General features: G+C 41.1%; 2 protein-coding genes across 3 annotated transcripts in view; one reads left to right on the forward strand and one right to left on the reverse strand.

The window, feature by feature from the left end:
- The window catches only part of APOOL (apolipoprotein O like), a 91,366-nt gene extending 82,236 nt beyond the window's left edge, over positions 1–9,130 (forward strand). For both annotated transcript variants that reach the window (XM_062183296.1, XM_062183297.1), the window contains one exon: positions 8,583–9,130. In XM_062183296.1, coding sequence (XP_062039280.1) covers positions 8,583–8,671 — 89 coding nt within the window. In that variant the 3' untranslated portion in view covers positions 8,672–9,130. The remainder of the gene's footprint in view (positions 1–8,582) is intronic.
- A 3,731-nt stretch (positions 9,131–12,861) lies between these two features.
- SATL1 (spermidine/spermine N1-acetyl transferase like 1) lies at positions 12,862–25,924 on the reverse strand. Its single transcript, XM_062183056.1, has 7 exons — positions 24,100–25,924; positions 23,837–23,919; positions 20,610–20,661; positions 18,324–18,404; positions 16,212–16,313; positions 14,018–14,058; positions 12,862–13,032 (listed from the first exon to the last, which is right to left on the reverse strand). Exons 1-7 carry the CDS (start codon positions 25,922–25,924, stop codon positions 12,862–12,864), a joined length of 2,355 nt encoding a protein of 784 aa, XP_062039040.1.
- Between the last annotated feature and the right edge of the window lie 945 nt (positions 25,925–26,869).

Here is a 26,869-nt window from a genome sequence, read left to right on the forward strand (position 1 = left end):
ACTCTTTGAGGACAGAGGTCCTGCATGGGAAATTAGTAATGGTGACTAAGACTAGTCCTAGTCTAAGTTAGTAATGGTGACTTAGACTAAATTAGTTAGTAATTGTGACTTCAAACTAAATAGCATGGTGACTCCTGTTGTTAATTTAACAACACTCTTATTATGTATGATGTCAGTGATTACCAGAGGCTCTTGACATGAGCTGCCCAGGCTATGGAAGCCTTTGAATCCACAAACTTCTTCAGTATTTAGACAAGGCTATTGGCAAAGTGGAAGTTCTCTCCTTCCTGCAGAGAAAAGTACCTCCTTCTTTGACCACTTCTTTCCACTAGGGTCTTACCCACAGAGGTCCTTCATGTAGGACACTTTTTGCCACAGTGTCTTGGCTTTCCATGCCTGAAATACTCTCATGGGCTTTTTGGCCAGACCAGAATTCCTTAAGGGCTGATTCTGAGATCAGAATGCTACTTTAAGTGATTTTCATTCTATGAGTCTGCTGTATGGACTGCTTCCCATGTTGGAGCATTCACTCCTTTTTAATTCTACCTATTATTGTTACCAAAAACTTAATCCTATTTATATGATCACTTTTAACACTTAATCCTGTCTATATGATCACTTTAATACTTAGTCCTATCCATATGATCACTTTACCACTTAAAATGCTATTTTTTACCATCCAGTTTAAGGGGATTTAGGGTCCCATGGCAAGTTTTTAACTGTATCCTTAGAAGTAAGTCCATAGGAATGTATGCTGAACTATAGAGCTTTACAGTTACAAACTTCATACATTTCATAATTACAACTTTAGGGCCGGCGCCGTGGCTTAACAGGCTAATCCTCTGCCTTGCGGCACTGGCACACCGGGTTCTAGTCCCGGTTGGGGCGCTGGATTCTATCCCGGTTGCCCCTCTTCCAGGCCAGCTCTCTGCTATGGCCCAGGAAGGCAGTGGAGGATGGCCCAAGTGCTTGGGCCCTGCACCCGCATGGGAGACCAGGAGAAGCACCTGGCTCCTGGCTTCAGATCAGCGAGATGCGCCGGCCGCAGTGGCCATTGGAGGGTGAACCAACGGCAAAAAGGAAGACCTTTCTCTCTGTCTCTCTCTCTCACTATCCACTCTGCCTGTCAAAAAAAAAAATAATTACAACTTTAGGAACATGGTGATTCTTCCCACCGTACCCACCCTCCCATGCTCACTCCCACCTCTCCCTCCTCCTTCTTCTCCCGCTTTATTTTTATAAACACTGTCACTGACTAAAAAAACTTAATTTAAGATTTACTGTTTTCCCCTGTCACCTGTCCTTTTAAGTCAAGATAAGTTACACAGTTTTGAGACTGTATCTAAGAACATACTGAATCTCTTCATTTTTCTAAATGTCAATTCCACAGTATCTTTGTGAAGATGGAACAAAGTATAGCTTAATAGTGGGACCATGATCATCCCTAGCTAATATCTTGTCTTCATCCATGTGGATTCTGGAACTCTTACCTCTCTTGAGTGATGTGGTATATCAAAAGCATTTTAAGGAGACATACAGAGGGAGGGACAGATGCCAACACTGCACTTATCATGAATGTTTTAATTCAGATTGCTACGAAAAATATCATAGAATGGGTGGCTTAATAACAACAGAAATATATTTCTCACAATTCTGGATACCAAGAATCTGAGATAAGTATACCAGTGTGATCAAGCTGTTGTAAGGGCCTCTGGTTTGTGGGCAGTCAGTTTGTTGTTGTATCCTCACACAGTAGGGAAGATGGGAAAATGAGCTAATCTTAGGAGTAAGTGTAGTATTACCATTCATAAGGTCTTTACCATCACCACATTACCTAATCCTAGTTACCTCTAAAAATTCTATGTCCTAATACCATCATATTGGAGAGCAGGGTTTCAGTACATGAAATTGGGGGAATATAAACATTCAGTCTACAACAATGTGTAATTCAGAGTTGATTATTTCACTCTTGGGATTCACCTTCTCTTCATTTCTGTGACATGGGAAACAGTACTAATTGCAATCACAGGTTTTAGACTAAGACTTGAATCTGAATCCCAGATTAAATACTTACTAGTTCTATTACCTGAGGCAAATTACCTAATACCTGAAGCCTCCATCTCTGGCCCATAAATGGGGGGCAATAGTAGTTTACAAGGTTTTGATGATTAAATGAGATACATATAGAGCACTAATTATAATGTCTGGTAGAGACTATGTTTTCAATGAATATTAAAAGATACCATTATTAACTGCTTAGAATAATTAGCCATTTTGGTGATAAGAAATTTTCATTGATTATACTTTAGGAGCAAGTCGCTTAGCTGGTAAGCCTAGCCATGGCCACAACTTGTCACTATACAGAATATATTGAGTGTACTGTCCAACTCTATAAGTATATTGTGGTTCTAAAGATAAATTTAGTTATTCCCTACTGTCCCATATATATTTATGATAAAATTGTTATTTGGGAGGTCACAAATTTGGAAATTTGCTGTTAGATATCTTTGAGAATCTGATGAAAGCATAATAAAATTTCTCACAGTGTTAACAGAGTTAATATTGCTCTAAAGTAGGAGTTGGCAAACTATTGCCCAAATGCCAAATCTGGCTCACTGGCCCTTTTTTTAAGTTCCACAAATTAAGAGTGATTTGTACACATTTGAAATAAAAACAAATAAAAAAGAATGCTATTTTGACACATCAAAACTATCTAAAATTCAAATCTCTATGTCTATGAAGAAAGTTTTATTAGAACACAGCTACACTGATTCATTTCTGTATTGTCAATGGCTGCTTTGCAGTATCATGAAAGAGTTGGGCAGTTGCAACAGATACCATGTGGTTCACAAAGTTGAAAGTATTCACTCTTGGCGTTTTTTTAGAAAAAGCCAATTCCTGTTCTAGAGGAAGAGGTTGTGCCACAGGTACATAAGCTATCTTCCTCTCATGTTATTTTCCAGATAATTTGTGGACCAGAAGACTAAATAGGGAAACTGAAAACTTCTGAAGGACAAAACTGAAATTTCCTGTAGCCTTTTAGTGCTCAGGAGACAGAAACTTACCAGGCTGTCAATTAGAAGTATAGGAGTGTCACACCTGGAAATAGGGAGGAACTAGAGGTTGACTGACTCTTACTGTCTACAACCCAGCTTAGTTTCAGCTTAATGCCTTATTGGATTGAGGTGATAAGTGCTTTACCCTTCCTAAAAGAGTAGATCTGGTAGATGATATTGTTCTTTTATAGTGTCCATTATATAAACAAAATATTAGTCATGCAAAGAGACAGGAAGATGTAACTGAGAATAAAAAGGAAAAAAAAATAAAACAGTCACAGACCCACAGATGTCCTAAATACTGAAGTTAGTAGAAAAGGACTTTACAATAACTATGGTTAATATAATAGAGAAAAGAAGGACAAAATGGATGAAGAGATGGAAGATTTCACAGGGACTTTGATGCTATTAAAAATCAAGTGGATATTCTTGATGTGAAAAACACAGTATCTGAAATTAAGAACTCATTGGCGAAGAAGTCTAACATGTGTACAGGTTAGGAGCTCACACAAAATCCGCCATGGCACAATGAAGGTGAAGGCTGGCAGCCCGCCTGCCGGCTGATCCACCCAACTGATCTTGAAACATGGACCAAAGAATTCATTGGTTAGGTTTAACAGAAGACTACATAAAGGAGAGTACAGAATGATTCGACTGAAAAACAAATCAGTTTAAAAAGTAGCCAAACTGAAGTACAGAGAGAGAGAGGGAGGATAATGGAAGGAATAGAACAAAGTGTGAGAAAACACTTTGCAGTAACTAGTGTCACTTACAGATGTCTGTGTTACTTAGAAGGTAAATGCTAAATATCATCTTGATTTTATATGCAAGAAGCAAAAATAAAATTTCTAATAATCCTAACTTCACTCAGCAATTTATTCGTGATCTGTGTCATCTTTTGTACCTAACTTGCTTGAAATATCAGTGAGATAATATACAAACTAAATTTAAATAGATATTACCTAATAAGTGACTGAGACAGCAATTCATTGCTGTCTTATAACCTTACACATCTTTCTTTCCTATTTGTTATAACACCAGCTTTTTAGAAAGTCTGCTGAAAAGCTTTACGCAGAAAATACATTTTTATTAGATACCATGACTGGGATAAAGTACAAAGAAAAAATCATCATCATAATTATGACATTGAGATTCAAGAAGATTTTTATGATGGCTCATCCTTTGGGAGGATGAGAGCCCTAGATCAAGGAGTGAAGAAATTTCTAAGAGGAAAGATGTAATCCCTAATTACTCAGAAGAGTAGGAAATGAATTTTTTTTAAAAGACAGAAATCAAATGACCAAGGCTAAAGTGATTGTAAACCAGAGGAATCCATATCACAATTACTTGCGATTTTTTTTTTCAAAATTCACAGGCCTAGACTCTACTCAACAGTTATAAATATGAATCTCCAGAGGCAAGGCCTCCAAAGCATGTGGACTTTTAGAAAAACACAGACAATTCTGATGCATATTCCTCTAGTTAATAATCTCTGGACTAAGGTAGGGATAAATTAAAATCTTGCAGTTTTTTAAAGAATTTTATGGAATGGGTATCTAAAGGCAAAATGACCTTTCCAATCTAGGAAATTTGAGTGAGCTAAATCTTTTTGATCAGATTTTAGACAAGAATATAAATTAAGAAAATAGGTATAAATGCTAGAGGACTTAGTTAACAAACATTGTTAACAAATTTTGGTACATTAAGACATATAAAATTATTTGTCAGGTACTTGGTATAGTATGTTTGCTTCGTGAAATAGCTATATCATAGCACATTTTTCACACATACTGAGGAATGGCTTCCACCAGGTGGCAGTAAAGATACATTTGCAATTAGAAACTGGCAAGAGCACAACCACTAACAGATTCTTAAACACACCCCACCCTCCATTTTGTGCCAAGATCCCTTCTTAGGATGTTTTCAAATAAATAAAATAAATAGTGATATATGAACTTCCTTAAATGTATTAAGCAGCAATATATAACAATAGGTATAATAACTACCATAATTTTCAAGTAGTGGTTATTGTAAATATTTTGAGATATAATGACAAGTTTCTTCATCCTAGTTAATAGATCACATGAATTATATCATAGCCACCCCAAAGAGATCTCATTTTAAGAATCTTTGTCCTATGGAGAACTGTATTATTGTCATGGGTAGTGATTAATTATTCATCTGATTGTTTTTTGGAAAAAAATAGATTTGATGATGAAATTATACAGTGCCACCCTTTATAAAATGTTTCTGAATAGATAGGTAGAAGATAAATCATTCATGTCTTTGTTTCTTTGCTTTTCTTTATAAAACTGAAAGCTAAATTAATTTAATTTCCATAGAAAAATTTAGAAAAAAGTGCCTCCCACATGTAATAAATCATTTTCAAATACATACAATTTTGAAAAACATATTTTACTGCCAGTGCCGCGCCTCAACAGGCTAATCCTCCGCCTTGTGGCGCCGGCACACCGGGTTCTAGTCCCTGTCGGGGCACCGATTCTGTCCCGGTTGCCCCTCTTCCAGGCCGGCTCTCTGCTGTGGCCAGGGAGTGCAGTGGAGGATGGCCCAAGTCTTTGGGCCCTGCACCCCATGGGAGACCAGGAGAAGCACCTGGCTCCTGCCATCGGATCAGCGCGGTGCGCTGGCCGCCGCGCGCCAGCCGCGGCGGCCATTGGAGGGTGAACCAATGGCAAAAAAGGAAGACCTTTCTCTCTGTCTCTCTCTCTCACTGTCCACTCTGCCTGTCAAAAAATTTAAAAAAAAAATGAAAAACATTTTAAATGAAAACAAATTTTAGGAAAAATAGTTGTCTCCTGCCTACTTACTTGCACAAAATATTATTTCTAGTACTGCATGCATAGTGTTGTACTTAAGGCTACAAATAATTGTAGGAGATTACTGCTCTAACCCCCATTGTACAGAAGAGCTTGGGTTGTGTTGAGGTCAAACTTAAATTCAGTCGTGGCTCTACCACTTATCAACCGAATGACATTTGTCAAGTTATTTCTCTATTTCAATTTCCTTATATATGAAACAAAGATATTAAAATAGCATCTACATCATGGCAGCATTGTGAGATAATGCATGAAAATAACTTCACATCTTGCCTGGCACACAGTAAGCTTGTCAAGATCACCACTGGGGGCTGTCACTGTGACTCAACAGGTTTAGCTGCAATCAGCAGAACTGACATGCCATATGGGCCCCAGTTAAAGTCCTGGCTGCTCCAACTCTGACCCGGCTCCTCTCTCATACACCTGGGAAAGCAACAGAGGATGTCCCAGGTCCTTGGGCCCCTACACCCACATGGGAGACCTGGTTGTGGCTCCTGGCTTCAGTCTGGCCCAGCACTGGCCGTCATAGCCATTTGGGGAGTGAACCAGCAGTTGGAAGGGTTCTCTCTCTCTGCCTCTTCCTCTGCCTCTCTCTGTGTGTAACTCTGCCTTTCAAATAAATAAATAAATCTTAAAAAAAAATATCATCACTTATCCACACATTGCCAAATCTGGGAGTGGATTCTTAGTCTCCATCTTATGCCATCCATCAGTAACCCTTTTTTTTTTTTGACAGGCAGAGTGGATAGTGAGAGAGAGAGAGACAGAGAGAAAGGTCTTCCTTTTTGCCGTTGGTTCACCCTCCAATGGCCGCTGCGGCCAGCGCACCGCGCTGATCCAAAGCCAGGAGCCAGGTGCTTCTCCTGGTCTCCCATGCGGGTGCAGGGCCCAAGCACTTGGGCCATCCTCCACTGCCTTCCTGGGCCATAGCAGAGAGCTGCCTGGAAGAGGGGCAACCGGGATAGAATCCGGCGCCCCAACCGGGACTAGAACCCGGTGTGCCGGCGCCGCAAGGTGGAGGATTAGCCTGTTAAGCCACGGCGCTGGCCATGTAACCCTTAATTCAGTTTAAACACCCTCCCTGAAACAGTCTCTTTACTTGGTTTTTGAGATATCCCATGCTTATGACTCCCATTTCTCACCAACTGATTTTCCTTCTTAGTCATTTCTGCTGCTTCTCCTAATTTTTTTAACCTCAAAATTTTAAACTATCCAAAGGAATCCTTCCTTGGACCTCTTCTCTGATTCTAGATGACCTCATATCATCCCATAAATGCAATGTAATTTAGGACTGCAAAATTTATGAACCAGCCCAAGCATCCTCTGAACTCTATAAACTCAAAATTCTAAACTCAAAATTCTAGCTGCCTACTCAATATTTTGTAGTCAGATATTTAGTAAGCAGTTCAGATTTAATAGATCTAAAATTGAATACAACCTTTGATTTTCCCCAAACCAATGTCTCCAACATTTACCCATCTCAGTAAATGTCAATTCCATTCTTAAGTTTCTCAAGTGAAAGAGACTCTCTCACAGGATATATTCAATCCACTTTAAAAAGCCTGTTCATTCTACCCTCAAACTTACTCAGAATCAGATCGCGTTTCACCACCTCAGTGCTACCATCTGGATTAGAGCCCTCAGCATCTCTCCTGTAGTAATACAGTTGCTTCCCAATTCATCTCTTGGCTCTACCCTTGTTCTCCTAGGATCTCTTTTCCCCAAAGCCAAGAGTGACCTTTTTAAAAGCAAAATATCATGCCACTCCTCTACTGAAAATTGTCCAGTAGGTTTTCATCTCACTTAAAATAAAAGCCAGTGTCCTTACTGGAGCCCTATGAGACCTCACCTCCTGCTGTCTCTCTGATCGCATATCCTATCACTCTCTTGCTGTCCCCCACTCCCTGCTCACACATGCATATGCATGACTTTTTTTTTTTTAGATTTATTTGAAATTCAGGGTGACAGCCAGAGAGCGAGTGAGAGAGGGAAAGATATCTTCCATCTACTATTTCATTCCTTAAATGGCAGACAACAACCAGGTCTGGGGCAGGCTGAAGCCAGGAGTCAGGAACTCCACCGGGTGTCCCATGTAAGTAGCAAGGGTCCCAAGTACTTGGGTCATCTTCTGCTACCTTTCCAGGTGCATTAGCAGGTAGCTGGATAGGGAATGGATCAGCCAAGACTCAAAACAGCACTGCTATATGGGATGTCTGTACCACAAACAGTGTCTTAACCCCCTGTACCACACGCTGACCCCTATGTCATGCCTGTGTTTCAGACATCTTGATTCCTTTCTCAGGCACACCTTAGATCCATTACACTTGTCATTGACTCATCCTGAAAGGCATTTCCCACAGATAGCTCAGGGCACACACTCTCACTTCCTTCACTTCTTTGCTCAAATATCACCTTTCTGGAAGGCTTTCCTTGGTCACCCTATTTAAAATTGCCAGTCACCCAAGAACTCCATATGCCCTTCCCTGCTTTATTTTTCTGCATAGCACTTACCCCAATCTGATACATTACGTAAGTATGTTTTACTTATGTTATTGTCTGTCTCATCCAATTTGAATGTTAGGTCCATGCCGGCAGAGATTTTTATCTATTTTGTTCACTGCTACATTCCTAGTATTAAAAAGAAATTTGATAACTAACTGTTTTTTTTTCCATTTTAATACTTTATTAGGTGCTACACAGTTTTTGCCTGACCCCAAGCTCATGGATCATGGGCAGTCCCATCCAGAAGATGTAGATATGTACAGCACTAGAAGCTGAAATAAACGGCAAAGAGAACTACAACATGTGTGACGTTGCAATTAATGTTGAAAAATCATGAAATGGGTAACTGATGCATAGAGCATACCTTAAATCAAGTTATTCCCTGACGTCTTCAAATGCACAGTTTGATTAGTCACATCAGTGATTAAAACACAACCTGTGAATGAAATCCAAATATTAAATGATTGATGAGGAGACACAAATATTGGGCTGCAATTTGTTGACTTTAGAAGATGTTTATTGAAACAAACAATGCAGATATGAGCACCAGTGAGACTAAAATCTGAGATGTGAATGCATTTATATACATATTTATATGTACACACATGTATATCTGCTCTAACTTTGCTAAATTCATGTCAGTTAAATTAGAGTGGTGTGTGGAAAGATGTGTCCACCTGTTTTGTTTTTATTTCCCAGCACTGGAATAAAATAACAATATTTTGTGGCACATGGGCTTGGCTTTGTCTGTTTTATTAATGTTAATTACTCTTCATTTTCTGGAGGCATCTCTATTTAGGAAGACTATGTGCTACCAGGGCATCGTAATGCTTCTTAACTCCTTCTACTGCTTCCTAGGTGGTTCACTGTTCTGTTCCTTGGAAGAAGTATTACAGACTTTTTAGTCTTCTCAAACCTCTTATGCTTGCCAAAGTTGACTAGGTCTCTTATTTCATAGGGGAAAACAAGTCAATTATGAGACATGATCACTCTCAACTACTTCAAGACTTACCCGTTTTCAGCCATGCATCCCTCTTTTTCTTTTTTTTTTAAGATTTATTTATTTATTTATTTATTTATTTATTTGAAAGACAGAGAGGCTAAGGCAAAGGCAGAAAGAGAGAGAGAGATCATTAACTGGTTCACTCCCCAAATGACCACAACAGCTGAAGGTGGGCTGATCCAAAGCCAGGAGCCAGGAGCTTCTTCCAGGTCTCCCATGTGGGTTCAGGGATACAAGCACTTGGGCCATCTTCTACTGCTTTCTCAGGCCGTAGCAGAGAGCTGAATTGGAAGTGGAGCAGCCAGGACTTGAACTGGCACCCATGTGGGATGCCAGCACTGCAGGCTGCAGCTTTACCCGCTATGCCACAGCGCCAGCCCCCATCCTCCTTTTCTAAGGCTAATGCTTCTATGTTTGTACCTGATCTCATTCCTTGCCATCCTTTCCAGAGCCACATTCCACCCTGTTTAATCTTCAGTCTTTGGTCTCTCTTTTCACTCATTTATTTTCCTCAAACTCTAAATAGCTTACTATCTTCAATAACAGAAACACTAAAACCTTTCTTTAACTCTGCCTCTCTCTCCCCTTGAACTTTTCCTATGATTGACGTTCTTTAAAAAGTAGTTAAAGTCTTTTTCTTCCTTACTCACTTTTAGTCTGGCCTCTATAACACATTTGAATTTTTATATAATTATTGAATCTTCACCACTCCTTCCTTGAAACACTCTCCTCCCTTTGCTTTCTGTTATTCCTGCTGTTTCTGTTCTTCATTCTTCTTTTGCTTTGGATCCTTTAAATGTTAAGGCTCCTTACTTTGTATCCCTTGTCCATTTTCTCATTCTGTGTGTTCTCTCATTTTCATTCAACAGATTTCACTTGTTTTAACTACCATTTACGTCCTTATTCATATTTTGTGCCTTCGCATTTCTGCAGTGCTGTTATAATCTTATGTTTCTATTTACTAATTATATCCACCTAATGCCTCTTCGATATCCCAGTGTCAATGTATTTAAAACTAAGTTGTCTCTATCTCTCTCTCCTTATTTCTCAATTGTTTCTACCTTCTCTAATCCTGTCACTGCTCTCATTCAAGTCTTCTATTATCACTTTCTGAAATACCACAGTAGCCTCCTGGCTACTGCTCACCATCAGTCTTGTTCTCTCCCACTTCTGTGTTCCTTTTGCAAATAACAGTAAATCAGTTAACAGGGCTTAAACAAATAAAAATCTATTTAAAGCCTGGAATTAGGCATTGCGGAGTTGGTAGAATGACTCAGTACCATCAAGGACCTGGACTTTTTTACTTTCCACTGTGCTCTTGGTAGCATGTTAGTTTTTCACCTCATGATCACAAGATGGTTATTGTACTTCTGGGAAACACATACACATTGAAAATAGGAAGGGGCAGGGTACAATGTGCACAAGTTTCTTCCAACTGTGTTTTATCATAAAAGTAAATGCTTGGCATTTTCTCAGAATATTTCTGTATGTATGTCAACTCAAACTTGTCATATAGTCACACACACTTAGCTCAGGGAAGATGGGGGGAATCATGTTTTGTTGTTGTTTGTTTTTTCCTGTATTGAGAAAGACAAGGGATAAGGGTTTGGGAACAGGTGTTGAATTTGAGCTGACACCTGGTTCTTCTAACCCATATGCTGTATTATTATGGCATAGTAGTAGTCTGACAACTGTTACAGTTGGCTGGTTCTTTGAAATTTGTGGCCTGTCACTGCCTATAGAATCAAATCAAAACTCCTTAGTATTACATACAAGGACGTTCATATCTTATCCCAGCTTACCTTCTTATCTTTCCTCTCCCCAGCCACCCTACTGCCAATGTATCTTACACTTTCTCCATCATGTACCACTTGTTTCTTGAACATGCTTTGCTCTTTGTTTTTCTCTACCTATGGCTAGTGTCTCCTTTTAGAATGCTTTTATATCTCATTTTGCTCCAAATTTTAACTTCCTACTCATTGTTCAAATCCAGTTCCAGTGTCAACTTTCTCAGTTCTCCCAGGTATGATTTAGATGTTCGTTCTCCCCTCTCCACTCCCTTGCACTTGGAGTTTATAGATCTGATAGCCCATACAGTTTATCGTAATGAATATTTTCTCTAGGAAAGTCTGCTATGGGTATAGCTAAATCACTTTTGTGTGGTATCTATGCCCATTAAATAGGTGCCTGATACAAAGAACTCTGCCATGCTGGTTGCAACATAGAATATAAAAATAATTATAATCCCATAAAGAGTTTAGACTGTACCAGGAAGGAAAGAAACATTCACAAATACAATGTTATATGTGGCATCTTCCCTAAGATAAGCACAATCAAAGCTGTAGATGTTCAGAGATGGAATGTAGCTCTGGGATGATGCCAAGGAGGCAGTGACAAGGCACTTTACTTGATGGTTATTCACAAATAATCTCTTCAGAGCTTAGTTCCAATATTTGAAATGAGTTTTCTATAAAATATTTTTTAAAGACTTATTTATTTGAAAGGCAGAGTTAGAGCTTTCATCCACTGGCTCATTCCCCAGATGGCCACAATGGGCAGAACTGGACCATGGACAAACCCAGAATACCAGAACTCCAAATGAGTCTCCAATGTGGGTAGCAGGGTCCCAAACACTTGAGCCATCTTTCGCTGCTTTCCCAGGCACATTAGCAAGGAGCTGGGTTGGAAGCAGAGCAGCTGGGACTCAAACCAGCTCTCTCATATACAATGCCAGTGTTGTAGGCAGTGGCTTAACCCACTGCAACACAACACCAGCCCCAGAAACGATTTTTTTAAACCTCATATATATCTTATACTCAAACACATCTATTTTTCATCAAATATAAAACATCTTATCCATTTAAGAAAAAATAATGCTGCTAGCTTATGCTTACACTTATCCCAATTTCAGATAAATAGTCCAGGGGCTGCCATTGTGGCTTAACAGGTTAAGCCACCATCTGTAGCGCTGGCTTTGCATATGGGTACCGGTTCAAGTCCTGGCGGCTCCACTTTGAATCCAGCTCCCTGCTAATGCACATGGAGAGAATGGTCAAAGTCCTTGGCCCCCTGCATCTACTTGGGAGACCCAGAAGAAGCTCCTAATGTCTAGGCCCAGGCCCAGGCCATTGTAGCCATTTGGGGAGTGAACCAGCGGGTGTAAGATTCTCTAACTCTGGCTTTCAAATAAATCTTAAAGTAAATAGTCCAAAGCCAAGTAGAAATGATTTTTGAATTATCTTTGCTTCTGGATTATCAGATCTGCTACTAGCCATTAGTATGTTAGTTTGTATTATATAATTGGCTGTATCTACAAAATATGTTTCATAGTAAAAGATCTGCTCAAACAGAATGTTAGGATCACTTGCTTTATTGTACAACATTCAAAGTCAAACTGCTGTTGGACTAAGATGACATTCAAATGTGGGAGCCCATATTGGGCATGGTTACTACAAGGCCTTTCTCATTCTTCCTCTGCCATTTCCAAGAGTTGTTCTCGGTTAAACCTGAACAAATGCCAGCCCTCCTCAGAGGAAAGGTCTAAAGCCCCTCGACAAGTGTAGTACTCAATCGAAGCCTGGTTCCAAATGACGACAAGAAACTGCATGGCATTACACTGGGCTCTGAGGGCTATCTGTTTAAAAAACAAAATTAAATACTACTTTTATTTGGAAGTATAGTCTTAACACATTTTTAAACTTTTATTTAATAAATATGAATTTCCAAAGTACAGCTTTTGGATTACAGTGGCTTTTCCCCCCCATAACCTCCCTCCCACCTGCAACCCTCCCATCTCCTGCTCCCTCTCCCATCCCATTTACATCAAGATTCATTTTCAATTATCTTTATATACAGAAGATCAATTTAGTATATACTAAGTCAAGATTTCAACAGTTTGCACCCACACAGAAACACAAAGTATAAAGTACTATTTGAGTACTAGTTATACTGTTAATTCACATAGTACAACATATTAAGGACAGAGATCCTACATGGAAAGTAAGTGCACAGTGACTCCTGTTGATTTAACAATCGACACTCTTGCTTAACACATTTTTTGAAGGTCTACTATAAGCAAGATACTACACTGCATCAAAATTGTACACTGTACATAATATCACTAAACAGTGATATTGTAGTTATCTCTTGGACTTCTGTATAGCTATGAATAAAGTCCCACCATTAGGAATTTTAAAACCCATCTCTTTAAAAGCCCAAAACTGATTAGCAGAGTCTTTATTCCACAGAAAAAGTTTATCTAAAAGAATATGTGTTTTCTTATATGTTTCCAAATACAAGAGAATCTTGCATTTATATTATTCTCATATCCTGTGGACCTGTTTTATGGATAAGATTACCTTCTAATTTCACTCATGCTTGCTTCTGCTTGATAGTTAAAAAATGTATAGTGTGGTTGTGCATTTATATGGATCAATTTTCAATTAAGTATAACTCATATAACTTATGTATCTCATTTGAAAATCCAGTTTAATTTGTAAAAAAACTTTGAAATATATTTTGAGATTATGTTCAGATGATGAAATTACTGTATTCCCTGTAAAATATTTGCTTAAGAAAAGGATAATGTATAGAATATCAGTACTAATTGTAATACATACCTGAGTTAACACTTTTAGCATTTCATCTCCAATACCTAGACCTGTTAAATACATAATGTAAAGTGAAAACCGTAAGTTGAAAAATTCCATTTAACAGCTTATTTGCTTTAATCTAAAAAAATCATAAACCCTTCTGTCTGATTATTATTATTTTTGACAGGCAGAATGGATAGTGAGAGAGAGACAGACAGACAGAAAGGTCTTCCTTTTCCGTTGGTTCACCCCCAATGACCGCTGCGGCCTGCGCACCGCGCTGATCCGAAGCCAGGAGCCAGGTGCTTCCTCCTGGTCTCCCATGCAGGTGCAGGGCCCAAGGACCTGGGCCATTCTCCACTGCTTTCCCAGACCACAGCAGAGAGCGGGACTGGAAGAGGAGCAACCGGGACAGAATCCAGCACCCCGACCGGGACTAGAACCCGGGGTGCCGGCACCGCAGGCAGAGGATTAGCCTATTGAGCCGCAGCACTGGCCTGATTATTTCATATGTATTTTTAAAGATTTATTTGAGAGGAGGAGAGAGATCTTTTTAATTTTTATTTTTATTTAGTTTTTAACAGACTCAATATGGTTTGTAGATGCAGTTAATTCTAAGGACATAATGGTATTCCCTCTATCCCTCCTCCCTGTCCCTCTGTGTCTTTTTTACCCTCCCTTCTCCATTTCTTTTTTTTTAGTTTTTGAGTTAACATATCTTAAATTTAGATTACAGTAAAAAAGTTTAATACTTCACCGAATAAGTTTTAACAAGTAAAAATAAAAACACCCTAGTTTAGTGGGAATGTAGACAACAGCTATAAACAATAATTGAATGGAAAAATAACCACTTCACCCATACACAGTAAATGTGAAAGTAAATGCTAAATGATCACAGATCATTAAAACTATAGTAGTATCATATTAACCATTCAAAATAAAGCTTCACAAAACTCTATTTGCAGCAATACTAACACAGTTGAATGGATAAAGAAAATGCAGTATGTATACACAATGGAATACTATTCAGCTATAAAAAAGAATGAAATTCTACCATTTGCATCAAAATGTGTGCAGCTGGAGGGCATCATGTTGAGTGAAGTAAGCCAGTCACAGACAAATACCTCATGTTCTCCTTTATATGTGGGTGCTAAAATTTAAAAAACAAAAAAGACACAACAGCCAGGGCTGGGCCAGCTGAAGCCAGGAGGCAGGTGTTCCCTGTGGGTGCAGGGGCCCAAAATTCTTGGGCTATCTTCCACTGCTTTCCTAGGCAAATAAGAGGGGGGGTTGGATTGGAAGTGGAGCAGCCAGGATTCAAACCATCACCCTATATGGGATGTGACAGCTTTACCTGTCATGCCACAATGCCACCCCCTATTGTATATCCTTAATGGCTTATGTTGAAATGCAACTTGAGAGTGCTTTTCATGTCTCTTCTTCCTAATTGGAATGTGATACCAAAGGTAATGCAAAGGAATTTGAGTTTACAGATCAGTGAAGAGTAAATGAGTCTGTTTCACTGTTGTCTCATAACAGGGTACATTTCTTGTCTAGTTCTACTCAAGCCAACCTAAAAAGCAACAGTATTTTTTAAAGATAAAAGTACAGCTATGCTAGATGATCTTATTCAAACCTCAATAAGAGCTAATAAAATGTTTTTTTCCTAATCTGTGATTGAGTCTTCACTACATGCAATTTTAACTAGTTTAATGATTTGGCTCATGAAATAGAAATGAGTTATAAAAACTAACTTAAGGCCGGGGCTGTGGCCCAATAGGCTAATCCTCCACCTGCAGCGCTGGCACACTGGGTTCTAGTCCCGGTTGGGGCGCCAGATTCTGTCCTGGTTGCTCCTCTTCCTGTCCAGGTCTCTGCTGTGGCCCGGAGTGCAGTGGAGGATGGCCCAAGTGCTTGGGCCCTGCACCCCATGGGAGACCAGGATAAGCACCTGGCTCCTGGCTTCGAATCAGCACGGTGCACAGGCTGTGGTGCGCCGGCCGCAGCGCGCCGGCCACAGCGGCCACTAGGGGGTGAACCAACAGAAAAAGGAACACCTTTCTCTCTGTCTCTCTCTCACTGTCCACTCTGCCTGTCAAAACAAAACAAAACAAAAACTAACTTAAGCACCATATTTATACTATAGCCCTATCTCTGCTCCTTAAATTAAGATACACATTTTAATTGTTAAGGTATTTATAAGTAGTAGTTATAGTTTTACCTCGGTAAGCTTGTGTGACATAAAAATCCTCTAGGTAAAGTAACTTGCCTATCCAGAGATCGTACGTGAAGTAGTACATGGCAAATCCAATGATTATTTTCTCTAGGATGAGGAAGGGGAGGGTACAAAGAGATTAATGCTTTAAATCTTAGAAAATTCTTTCCCCCAAAATGGGACATTTTGGGTGTTTATTAGTTTAAATATTAAATTAATAAATGTTCACTGAGCAAAATATCAAAGAATGCATAAATGTATAATATAGAAAGTTAATTCCCTTATAATAAACCTTTAAGAGACAAGCCCTGTTTTTACAGGGTAGTGTTATGTTTTTTTAAAAATATTTATTTGTAAGAGAGTTACAGAAAGAGTGGGAGAGACACAGAGTGATATCATCCATTCCCTGGTTCACAGTCAGGGCTAGGCCAGGCCGAAGCCAGAAGCCTGGAAATCCATCTGGGTCTTCCACATGGATGCTGGGGCCCAAGCACCCACCATCTTCTGCTGCTTTCCCAGAAACATCAGCATGGAGCTGGATCAGAAGTGGAACAGCCTGGACTCAAATAGGTGCTCGCCTGCTGTGCCACAACACTGGCCCCACAGAGTTGTGTATTCTTCCAAAAATTATATTAATGTGGGGTTGGTGTTGTGGCACACAGGGTTAAGCTGCTGCTTGTTACAACAGTGTCCCATGTGAGTGCTAGTTCGTGTCCCTGCTGCTCCAATTCTGATCCAGCTCTCTGCTAATGCAACTGGGAAAACAGAAGATGGCCCAGGTACTTGGGCCCCTGTCACCCACGTGGGAGACTCAGACGAATCCCCTGGCTCCTGGCTGCCTTGGGCCTGCGCCAGCCTCAGCCATTGCGGCCATTTGGGGAATGAACCTGCACATGGAGGAAGATCTGTCCCCCTGTCTCTGTAGCTGTGTCTTTCAAACAAATAAATATTTTTATTTATTTGAAAGTTACAGAGAGAGGGAGAGATGGAGAGAGAGAGAGAGAGGTCACTCCCCAAATGGCTGCACAGCTGGAGCTGAGCTGATCCCAAGACAGGATCCAAGAGCTTCTTCCAGGTCTCCCATGTGAGTGCAGGGGCACAAGGACTTGAAGCTTCCTCTGCTGCTTTCCCAGGTGCATCAGCAGGGAGCTAGAATGGAAGCGGAGCAGCCGGGATTCAAACTGTTGCCCACATGGGATGCCAGCTCTGCAGGCCAGGGCTTTAACCTACCGCACCACAGTGCTGGCCCATAGATAAATCTTTTATAAAAATGATGTTATATATACGAACACAATACATACCACAAACTTCCTGTTTTAAAAGTAGTAAAATTGAGTTTATACATGTTTTGCTCACTTAAAAGTAATTATACTCATGGGGCTGGTCTTGTTGCATAATGGGTAAAGCCACAACCTGTGACACTGGCACCTCATATGAGCACTGGTGCCACTCCACTTATTTTTTTTTAAAGATTTATTTATTTGAAAGAGTTACACAGAGACAGAAGGAGAGAGAGAGAGAGACAGATGGATGGATGTCTTCTGTCCACTGGTTCACTCCCCAATTGGCCGCTACAACCACAGCTGCACCGATCTGAAGCCAGGAGCCAGGAGCTTCTTCCAGGTCTCCCATGCAGGTGCAGGGGTCCAAGGACTTGGGCCATCTTCTACTGCTTTCCCAGGCCATACCAGAGAGCTGGATCAGAAGAGGAGCACCTGGGACACAAACAAGTGCCCAAATGGGAAGGTGGCACTATAGGCGGCGGCTTTTACCCACTACACCACAGTGCCAGCCCCGCTACTCCACTTCTGATCTAGCTCCCTGCTGATAGGCCTGGGAAAGCAGCAGAAGATACTCCATGTCCTTGAGCTCCTATAACCCAAATGGAAGACCCAGATGGAGTTCCAGGCTCCTGGTTTTGGCTTGGCCCAGCCCTGGCAGATATGGCCATTTGGGGAATGAGCCAGGGAATGGAAAATCTCTCCCGCTGTAACGCTGCCTTTCAAATACATAAATGTATCTTTAAAAATAATAATTATACGCTATATAACAGTACTTTGTTTTTAGGATTTAGAAAATATATTCCAGATTTAATGGGAGAAGGAAGGTTTACTTTACCTGTTGGTTTACGTGGATTGTGTACTTCTGCAATCAGGCAGTAGAAAAGAGGATTTTCCCCAAATCCATCCCTGAGCAAATCTGAAATAATAATTCACATACAGTAGTCATTTTACAGGTGGGGGGGGGATAATGGAATAGGAAGTGACAGGAACTCACCTCTACCTCTACTGCCACAAATGCTCTGAAGTAAATATTTTTAAACTCCAGAGTTTATTTGAACACTTTTAATTTCCAGAAGACAGCCTGACTGGTAGACTTCAGTTAACTTAGGTAAAATTTGGCTATCAGTGTAGTGGTGGCTACCCATTGCTCACCATGAATGACAAGGAAAGACACAGGCTCAGGAAAGATTTGAGAACACATTAAGCTTTCAACTCAGGCTGATCCCTAAGTGATCTTGTATTCAATGCAATCCCTATCAAAATTTCAACACTCATTTCACAGAAATTCATATGGAATTCAATGGGACCCCAAAATAACCACAAAAAAAAATCTTGTAAAAGAATAAAGTTGAAGTACTCAAACCTCTTCACTTTGAAAACTACTACCAACTTCAGCAATTAAACCATATGGTACTGGCAGAAGAACAGACATATAGACCAATAAGACAGCACAGAGTACCCAGATTTAAACTCATAAATCTGATCAATTGACTTTGATAACAATGCCAAGATCATTCATTGGGAAAAGGACTGTCTTTTAAACAGCTGGTGCTGGGAAAAGTGGAGATCCACATGCAAAATAAGGAAGTTGGACCCTTATTTTGCATCATACACAGTTTAGCTCAAAATGAATCATAAAGCTCAATGCTAGCACTAAAATTATAAAATGCTTAGAATAAAATATGGAGAACCTTCAAGACATTGCATTTGGCAAGGATTTCTTCCTATTACTCCAAAAACACAGGCAACAAAGAGAGCAATAAATAAATTATCAAAATTAAAAGCATTTGTGCATAAAAGGACACTGTCAAGAGAGTAAAAAGACAACCTCCAGGAGTGTGAGGAAATATTTGTAAATCATATCTCAAAAGGGATTGATATTCAGAATATATAAAAGCTCCTATAACTCAACAAAAACCTGATCAAAGAGCATAAGTAGACATTTCTCAAAGGAGACACAAATGGTCAGTAAATACATAAACAATGCTGATCACTAGGACAAAGGAAACCAAAATTACATTAAATACCACTTCATGCCTGTTAGGATGGGAATTTTTTAAAAGATTTTATTTATTTATTTGAAAGGCAGAGTTATAGAGAGGAGAGACACAGAGAGAGGAATCTTCTGCTGGTTCACTCCCCAAATGCTCACAACAGCCAAGGCTGGGCCAGGCCAAAGCCAGGAGCCAGGAGCTTCTGGGTTTCCCATGTGGATGCAGGGGCCCAAGCATTTGGGCCATTTTCTGCTACTTTCCCAGGCACATTAGCAGGGAGCTGGATCAGAAGTGGAGCAGCCAGGACTTGAACCTATGTCCATATGGGAGGTAGACGTCGCAAGCAGCAGCTTAACCTGCTACGCCACAATGCCGGTATCAGGATGAGAATTATTTTAAAAATAAAGTCAGTGTTGGTGAGGATATGGAGAAATTGGAGTCCTTGTGTATTTCTGGTGAGGATGTAAAATGATGAAGCTGTTGTGGAAAACAAGATGAAAGTTTCTCAAAAATTATTATTTGATCCAGCAATTCTACTTCTTGGTTTATTTCCAAAAGAATTGGAAGCAGGAACTCAGGTACTCATACCCTTCTATGTTTTAGTAAACAACTCTGTTCCTAGTCTTTTCCATTTGTAATTTCATTCATATAATCATCTTTTCTCTTAGCATTCCTATTCACTGCCCTAAAAATTCTAATATATTATAGATCCAGTAATCCTGTTAATATTACTGGCAATCAAAATGTAGTACATACTTTGAGAATATATTTTAAATCATTTTGCTTGTACCTATTCCATCCGCTCAAGCTATTACCAACATACCAAGTGGTAAATTATATTTTTTGACCAATAACACTTCTTGTTCTACATTTTGAAAACCAGTTGAAGTCTATCATATCTGCAAAGGTGTAAGAGCTGTTAAATATCAATTTCATACTAAAATGGGGAAATATAAAATAGTAGGACACTAAAAAGCTATCAAATTTATGTCCTGTACACAGAGCTGCTGTTAATGACATCATCTTTGTTTACCAAGAACAGCAGCTTCCACATATGTAAGTACAAGTAATACTGTGTGCAAACACCCATGCTTCTTTTTCTTGCTCAAAAATACCCCAAATGTTACCTGTTGTTGTTAACTTCACTGTACCTAGCATGTTATCACAGGCCGCCAGTTCCTGTCAAAGTAGAGAAAACTTTCAGATTATGATTTTATTTATTTATTTATTTATTTTTGACAGGCAGAGTTAGACAGTGAGAGAGAGAGAGAGAGAAAGGTCTTCCTTCTGTTGGTTCACCCCCCAAATGGCCACTACAGCCGGCGCACTGTGCCAATCCGAAGCCAGGAGCCAGGTGCTTCCTCCTGGTCTCTCATGCGGGTGCAGGGCCCAAGCACTTGGGCCATCCTCCACTGCACTCCGGGCCACAGCAGAGACCTGGACTGGAAGAGGAGCAAGCAGGACAGAATCCAGCGCCCCAACCGGGACTAGAACCCGGTGTGCCGGCGCCGCAGGCGAAGGATTAGCCTAGTGAGCCGCGGTGCCAGCCTCAGATTATGATTTAATAATGAATTCTTAAGATGATAATCATCATGAAGTTTCTATTGAATATTTATGGACAAATAACCTGGCCAGTGTTGAAAGTCATACTAGAATTTTTAAATCTAAAACAGCCATCAAAAACAATTATAGATTATTATTTATATTATTTTATTTTATATATTATTTATTATATACTGCATATATATGAGAGAGACATGATTAACCATATTGGTACCTCACTCATATGAAGGTCAACTAGCCAGACTACTAGCCTTGAATACAACTGGAACATGGGAAAAAGCAAAAACTGTTTCTGAACATTCAAGGCAGATGTCACACATTTTATGAAAATTTGGGGATTTTGACTCGAATTACATGAAATTTGTAATGTAAAACAGCTTATAACTATATAAGGAGGACAGAAAGGCCTAGATCATGTAGACTAGAAGCTTGGTAATATGTTTTACTTTTATTCTCAGTGCAACCAAAAACCCGATAGAGTTTTGAGCATTTTGGTTGCTATATGGAGAACTGATTGGGCAGAGAGGGCAATGATTGTTTATGTCATACTCCCATAAGACACTGTAAACTCCCTGAGAGCAGAGACTACTTCAATAAATCATCATATCCTTTATACTACTAAATACCTGTCCTTCCCATAATATGCATTCAATGTTTGCACAATGAACAAAAATCAAATATTAATACTACCCACTGCTCCTCTGTGGATCACTATAGATCCAAAACCATACTTTGTGAACCACCACAATAAAAAGCTTTAAATAAAAGTCTGGTAAGCAAGAAGTTATGGCTGACTAGCTGTGAAATCATTCCCCATATAATGCTGTAATATGATTCAGAGTAGGATAAAACAGGTACATACAGGGGGTACCTGAAGAATTCTGGTAGTAGGACAGTAAAAAACCTGCAGTATATTCAGCCAAGACATTACTGTGATGATGAACTCTCCTTTGCAATAGAGAATACTGTATAAACTTAGCAATTAGCAGGAGTTAGGAAGATTGCACATGAGGAGGGTCGTTCAAAATGTTCATTGAAAAAGGAATTGAAGGATAAGTTTATTTTGGCACAAAAAGAAATCCATGCACAGGTTTTTAATAATTTTCTGTGAACTTTTTGGAGACCTCTCCTATTTTTCTCTTGGTGGTGGCAACAGGAAATATTTCGAAAGCTAAGAGAGGTATGTTTGTCGAGGTAGAGCTTTACCATCATTCAATGATTAATTTATTAATTGTCAGAAAGCTGTCATATACGAGAGCTACAGAAACTTTAAAATCATTTTCTGCCACCTGAAAAAAATGTGGCTCTGTAATAACTAACCTGCTGGGTACAGTAGTTTAATTGTTGATCTAATCATGCAGATTAATGTGTTAGCGAAATTATGTGTAACATTGTGAGTATATAATAAAACAGAGCCTAGAAAGGATGGATAACCCAGTTCTTACAGATCTGTAATGGCCTAGAAGCATCATTTCAACAGAAGGGTGTCACTAAAACATTTTGAGTAGTTTATTTTAGCCAGTAAAATACATTATCCAATTAAAGGGAACACAAACTTGACTTGATTTTTGACAGGATTTAGATATATTGGTGAGCAGATGGAAACACTTTCATTATAAAACTCAGGTTTCTGTATCTATAATTTCTGCCTTGTTTCAACTATTTTTTTTACTCATAAAGAATCTAGGCTACTGTTTTTTATGTAGGTTTTTATATGACATTGCTTACATTGTACATCATATAAATGATTGCCTTCAGTGGCACAGAACTTCAGCAGAGTAACCATGATTGTTAAATTGACCCCTTTTACTGCACTGGAATGATTTCTGGGAAAGCCATTAAAATAAACATTTAAATGAGAGTTTTCTTTTTTTTTCTTTTTTTAAAAAATTATTTATTTATTTATTTATTTTTTGACAGGCAGAGTGGATAGTGAGAGAGAGAGACAGAGAGAAAGGTCTTCCTTTTTGCCGTTGGTTCACCCTACAATGGCCGTTGCAGCCGGCGCATCTCGCTGATCTGAAGCCAGGAGCCAGGTGCTTCTCCTGGTCTCCCATGCGGGTGCAGGGCCCAAGGACTTGGGCCATCCTCCACTGCCTTCCCGGGCCACAGCAGAGAGCTGGACTGGAAGAGGGGCAACCAGGACAGAATCTGGCGCCCCAACCGGGGGTAGAATCCTCTTGCGGAGGATTAGCCTGTTAAGCCACGGCGCCGGCCTAAATGAGAGTTTTCTAACCCAGCTCCTGGGACTCCTGGAGGCTGGCTGTGAATGGGTTTTGTGGGTGAAGGGGCTTTCTCAAATCACATGCAAAATGTGTGTATTTTTATTTCTGGGCAATCATCAGATTCTACAAGTAGGTGTCACCTCAGATGCAACAATATTCCCTATCCCAATATCTTAACTATTAATATCAGAAACTCTGTCACTGGCAGGTCATTTGAGTTGCACATTCCTTTTTTCTAAGATCCTCTTTTAAAAATGTTAAAATTTCCTCAGGAGAGACAACATATTTAGTCCCTAAAATGTCTATGAATTGATTTCCTATGAATTTTTGGGCCCTCAACTCTATGCCAATTTACATATAATCAGGTTATTGAATCATTACAACAATCTTGAGTCAGAAATTATTATAATCTTAATTTTATGTGTGGGAAAAATGAATAGAGAAGTAACTTCCAACAAGTTATGTACACAGGTCATAATTAGCAGACCCACCAGACTATGCCTCCCTTAGTCTCAGCCCTACACTAACACCATGAAAATCCATGCAATAAGGAGAGACATACTTACTTTTATCAGGCGCAGTATCTCTTGGCAATCTTTAGCATCTGCAGGTCTTACGTGGACAGACTTCCAGGTTGATTGCCTTGAGCCTGAGTGCCTGCTTTCTGATCGGTTCTGCCCTAGCAGAGTTGGACCTGATAGACACGGACATGATTGGCTCCTGCCTGGTTTGATTTGGTAGAGTTGACTCAGGCACGTTTGGCACCTGAGTGACTGATACGGGTTTGGTTGACTTGGGCCTGCTTGACTCACGTATGGTTGACTTGGGCCTGCTTGGCTCACGTACGGTTGACTCGGGCCTGCTTGGCTCACGTACGGTTGACTTGGGCCTGCTTGGCTCACGTACGGTTGACTCCGGCCCTCTTGACTCACGTACGGTTGACTCGGGCCTGCTTGGCTCACGTACGGCTGACTCCGGCCCTCTGGACTCACGTACGGTTGACTCGGGCCTGCTTGGCTCACATACGGTTGACTCGGGCCTGCTTGGCTCATGTACAGTTGACTTGGGCCTGCTTGGCTCACGTACGGTTGACTCCGGCCCTCTGGACTCACGTACGGTTGACTCCGGCCCTCTTGACTCACGTACGGTTGACTCGGGCCTGCTTGGCTCACGTACGGTTGACTCCGGCCCTCTGGACTCACGTACGGTTGACTCCGGCCCTCTGGACTCACGTACGGTTGACTCCGGCCCTCTTGACTCACGTACGGTTGACTTGGGCCTGCTTGGCTCACGTACGGTTGACTCCGGCCCTCTGGACTCACGTACGGTTGACTCCGGCCCTCTGGACTCACGTACGGTTGACTTGGGCCTGCTTGGCTCACGTACGGTTGACTCCGGCCCTCTGGACTCACGTACGGTTGACTTGGGCCTGCTTGGCTCACGTACGGTTGACTCCGACCTGTTTGACTCACGTACGGTTGACTCGGGCCTGCTTGGCTCATGTACGGTTGACTCCGGCCCTCTGGACTCATGTACGGTTGACTCCGGCCCTCTGGACTCACGTATGGTTGACTCCGGCCTGCTTGGCTCACGTACGGTTGACTCCGGCCCTCTTGACTCATGTACGGTTGACTCGGGCCTGCTTGGCTCACGTACGGTTGACTCCGGCCCTCTGGACTCACGTACGGTTGACTCCGGCCTGCTTGGCTCACGTACGGTTGACTCCGGCCCTCTTGACTCACGTACGGTTGACTCCGGCCGTCTTGACTCACGTACGGTTGACTTGGGCCTGCTTGGCTCACGTACGGTTGACTCCGGCCCTCTGGACTCACGTGCGGTTGACTCCGGCCGTCTTGACTCATGTACGGTTGACTTGGGCCTGCTTGGCTCACGTACGGTTGACTCCGGCCCTCTGGACTCACGTATGGTTGACTCCGGCCTGCTTGGCTCACGTACGGTTGACTCCGGCCCTCTCGACTCATGTACGATTGACTCCGGCCGTCTTGACTCATGTACGGTTGACTCGGGCCTGCTTGGCTCACGTACGGTTGACTCCGGCCCTCTGGACTCACGTGCGGTTGACTCGGGCCTGCTTGGCTCATGTACGGTTGACTCCGGCCTGCTTGGCTCACGTACGGTTGACTCGGGCCTGCTTGGCTCACGTACGGTTGACTCCGACCTGTTTGACTCACGTACGGTTGACTCGGGCCTGCTTGACTCACATACGGTTGACTTGGACCCGTGTGACTCACATACTCTTGACTCCGGCCCATTTGGTTCACGTATGGTTGACTCGGGCCTGACTTATTTGATCCTGGTTTCCTTGTACCTGATTGGCTCCTTACTGGTTGTCCCGTACCTAATTGGCTAATGCCTGGTTGGCTTGCACCTGGTTGCCATGTGCCTGATTGGCTTGGGACTAGTTCTCTCAGGGCTGATGATCTCATTCCTGGTTGGCTTGTAGTTGGTTGGCTTGTGTCTAGTTTCCAGGTTCCTGATCGTTTCCGGCCAAGCTGTTTGTCCTGTAGGCTCCTGCTTGCTTGCTTTGTATCTGGTTGGCTTGGGCCTGGTTGGTTGACATCTGGTTCCCTTTTGCGTGGTTGGCTTGGACCTGCTTGTTTCATATCATGTAGGCTTGTTTTTTGTTGGTTCATGTTAGATAAGTGTGATTGGTCTGCGCCTGATTGAACCATGTGCCTGGTTGATTGGGGATGGCTTGGCCAAGAATTGGTTGATTTATGTACTGGTTGGTCGAAGTTTGGTTGGCAGATGATGAGTTGGCAGAAGACTGCTAGGTAGATGACTGTCTTGATGTAACAGGATCTCTTAACTACTGTACTGTGGTGGAAAGCGTCCGGTTGTTTCCAGTTTTTTCACAACTTGATTCGCACTTCAAGCTACCTCTCTATCAAGGTGGGAATCAGGTAAAGAGAGGACTACCTGAGGAAGGTTATGGACACCTCGGATTTGCTAGAGTTGACATTACCGGTGATCACAGCAGCACACTTGATGTTGTCATGTAGCCTTCCCTGCCAACAGGGCGGAAATGAAGCAAAGAGGAGGATGACTCTGGGGGAATGGAACTAGCTTAAACCAACTGCGTCATAGTGATGACATCACAATGCCGGGGTCTACGTGCCTACGTGCTCCCCCTTGTGGTAAGGGAGGGGCAAGACAGGGCCCGCAGGACAGCCTTTTTATCTCCTAAGAGCTAAGGTGCAGCCAGAGGCTGGAAGGAGTTTCAGAACTTATTTTTGGCACTCTCCATAAAAGTGCCTGCCATTTTAATTAACCAACCTAAAGACACTTGCCCTTACTCTCCTCCCTTTCCCAATGCCCCAGTCCTCAAATAATTCACTTCCTATTTCTGTCCTGATTTTCACTTACAATATAAAGTAGAATGCTTAAAAGGGTTGTCCTGATGGTGTGCTCACGTCGTGAATACAGAAAATATTTCTATAAAAGTAACTCATAATAGCTACAGGCACCATTTATTGAGTTCTTTTATGACCCAGGCTCAGTGGGACGCACTTTACATTTTCTCATTCAATCCCATAGCTAACCTATTATCCCTAGTTCTGAGGAAATGGACTCAAAAG

The sequence above is a fragment of the Lepus europaeus genome, chromosome X (genome assembly GCF_033115175.1).
Source record: "Lepus europaeus isolate LE1 chromosome X, mLepTim1.pri, whole genome shotgun sequence".
Taxonomy (NCBI): domain Eukaryota; kingdom Metazoa; phylum Chordata; class Mammalia; order Lagomorpha; family Leporidae; genus Lepus; species Lepus europaeus.

What these genes read in the sequence shown, in the direction of transcription:
- SATL1 (XM_062183056.1), bottom strand. Translation starts at nt 25,924, where the DNA reads ATGAACCAACAAAAAACAAGCCTACATGATATGAAACAAGCAGGTCCA. An exon ending in ACCGTACGTGAGCCAAGCAG is followed by an intron (nt 23,920 to 24,099) that starts GCCCAAGTCAAC and finishes GCAGGCACTCAG; the next exon opens with GCTCAAGGCAATCAACCTGG. An exon ending in AGTGAAGTTAACAACAACAG is followed by an intron (nt 18,405 to 20,609) that starts GTAACATTTGGG and finishes TTATTATTTCAG; the next exon opens with ATTTGCTCAGGGATGGATTT.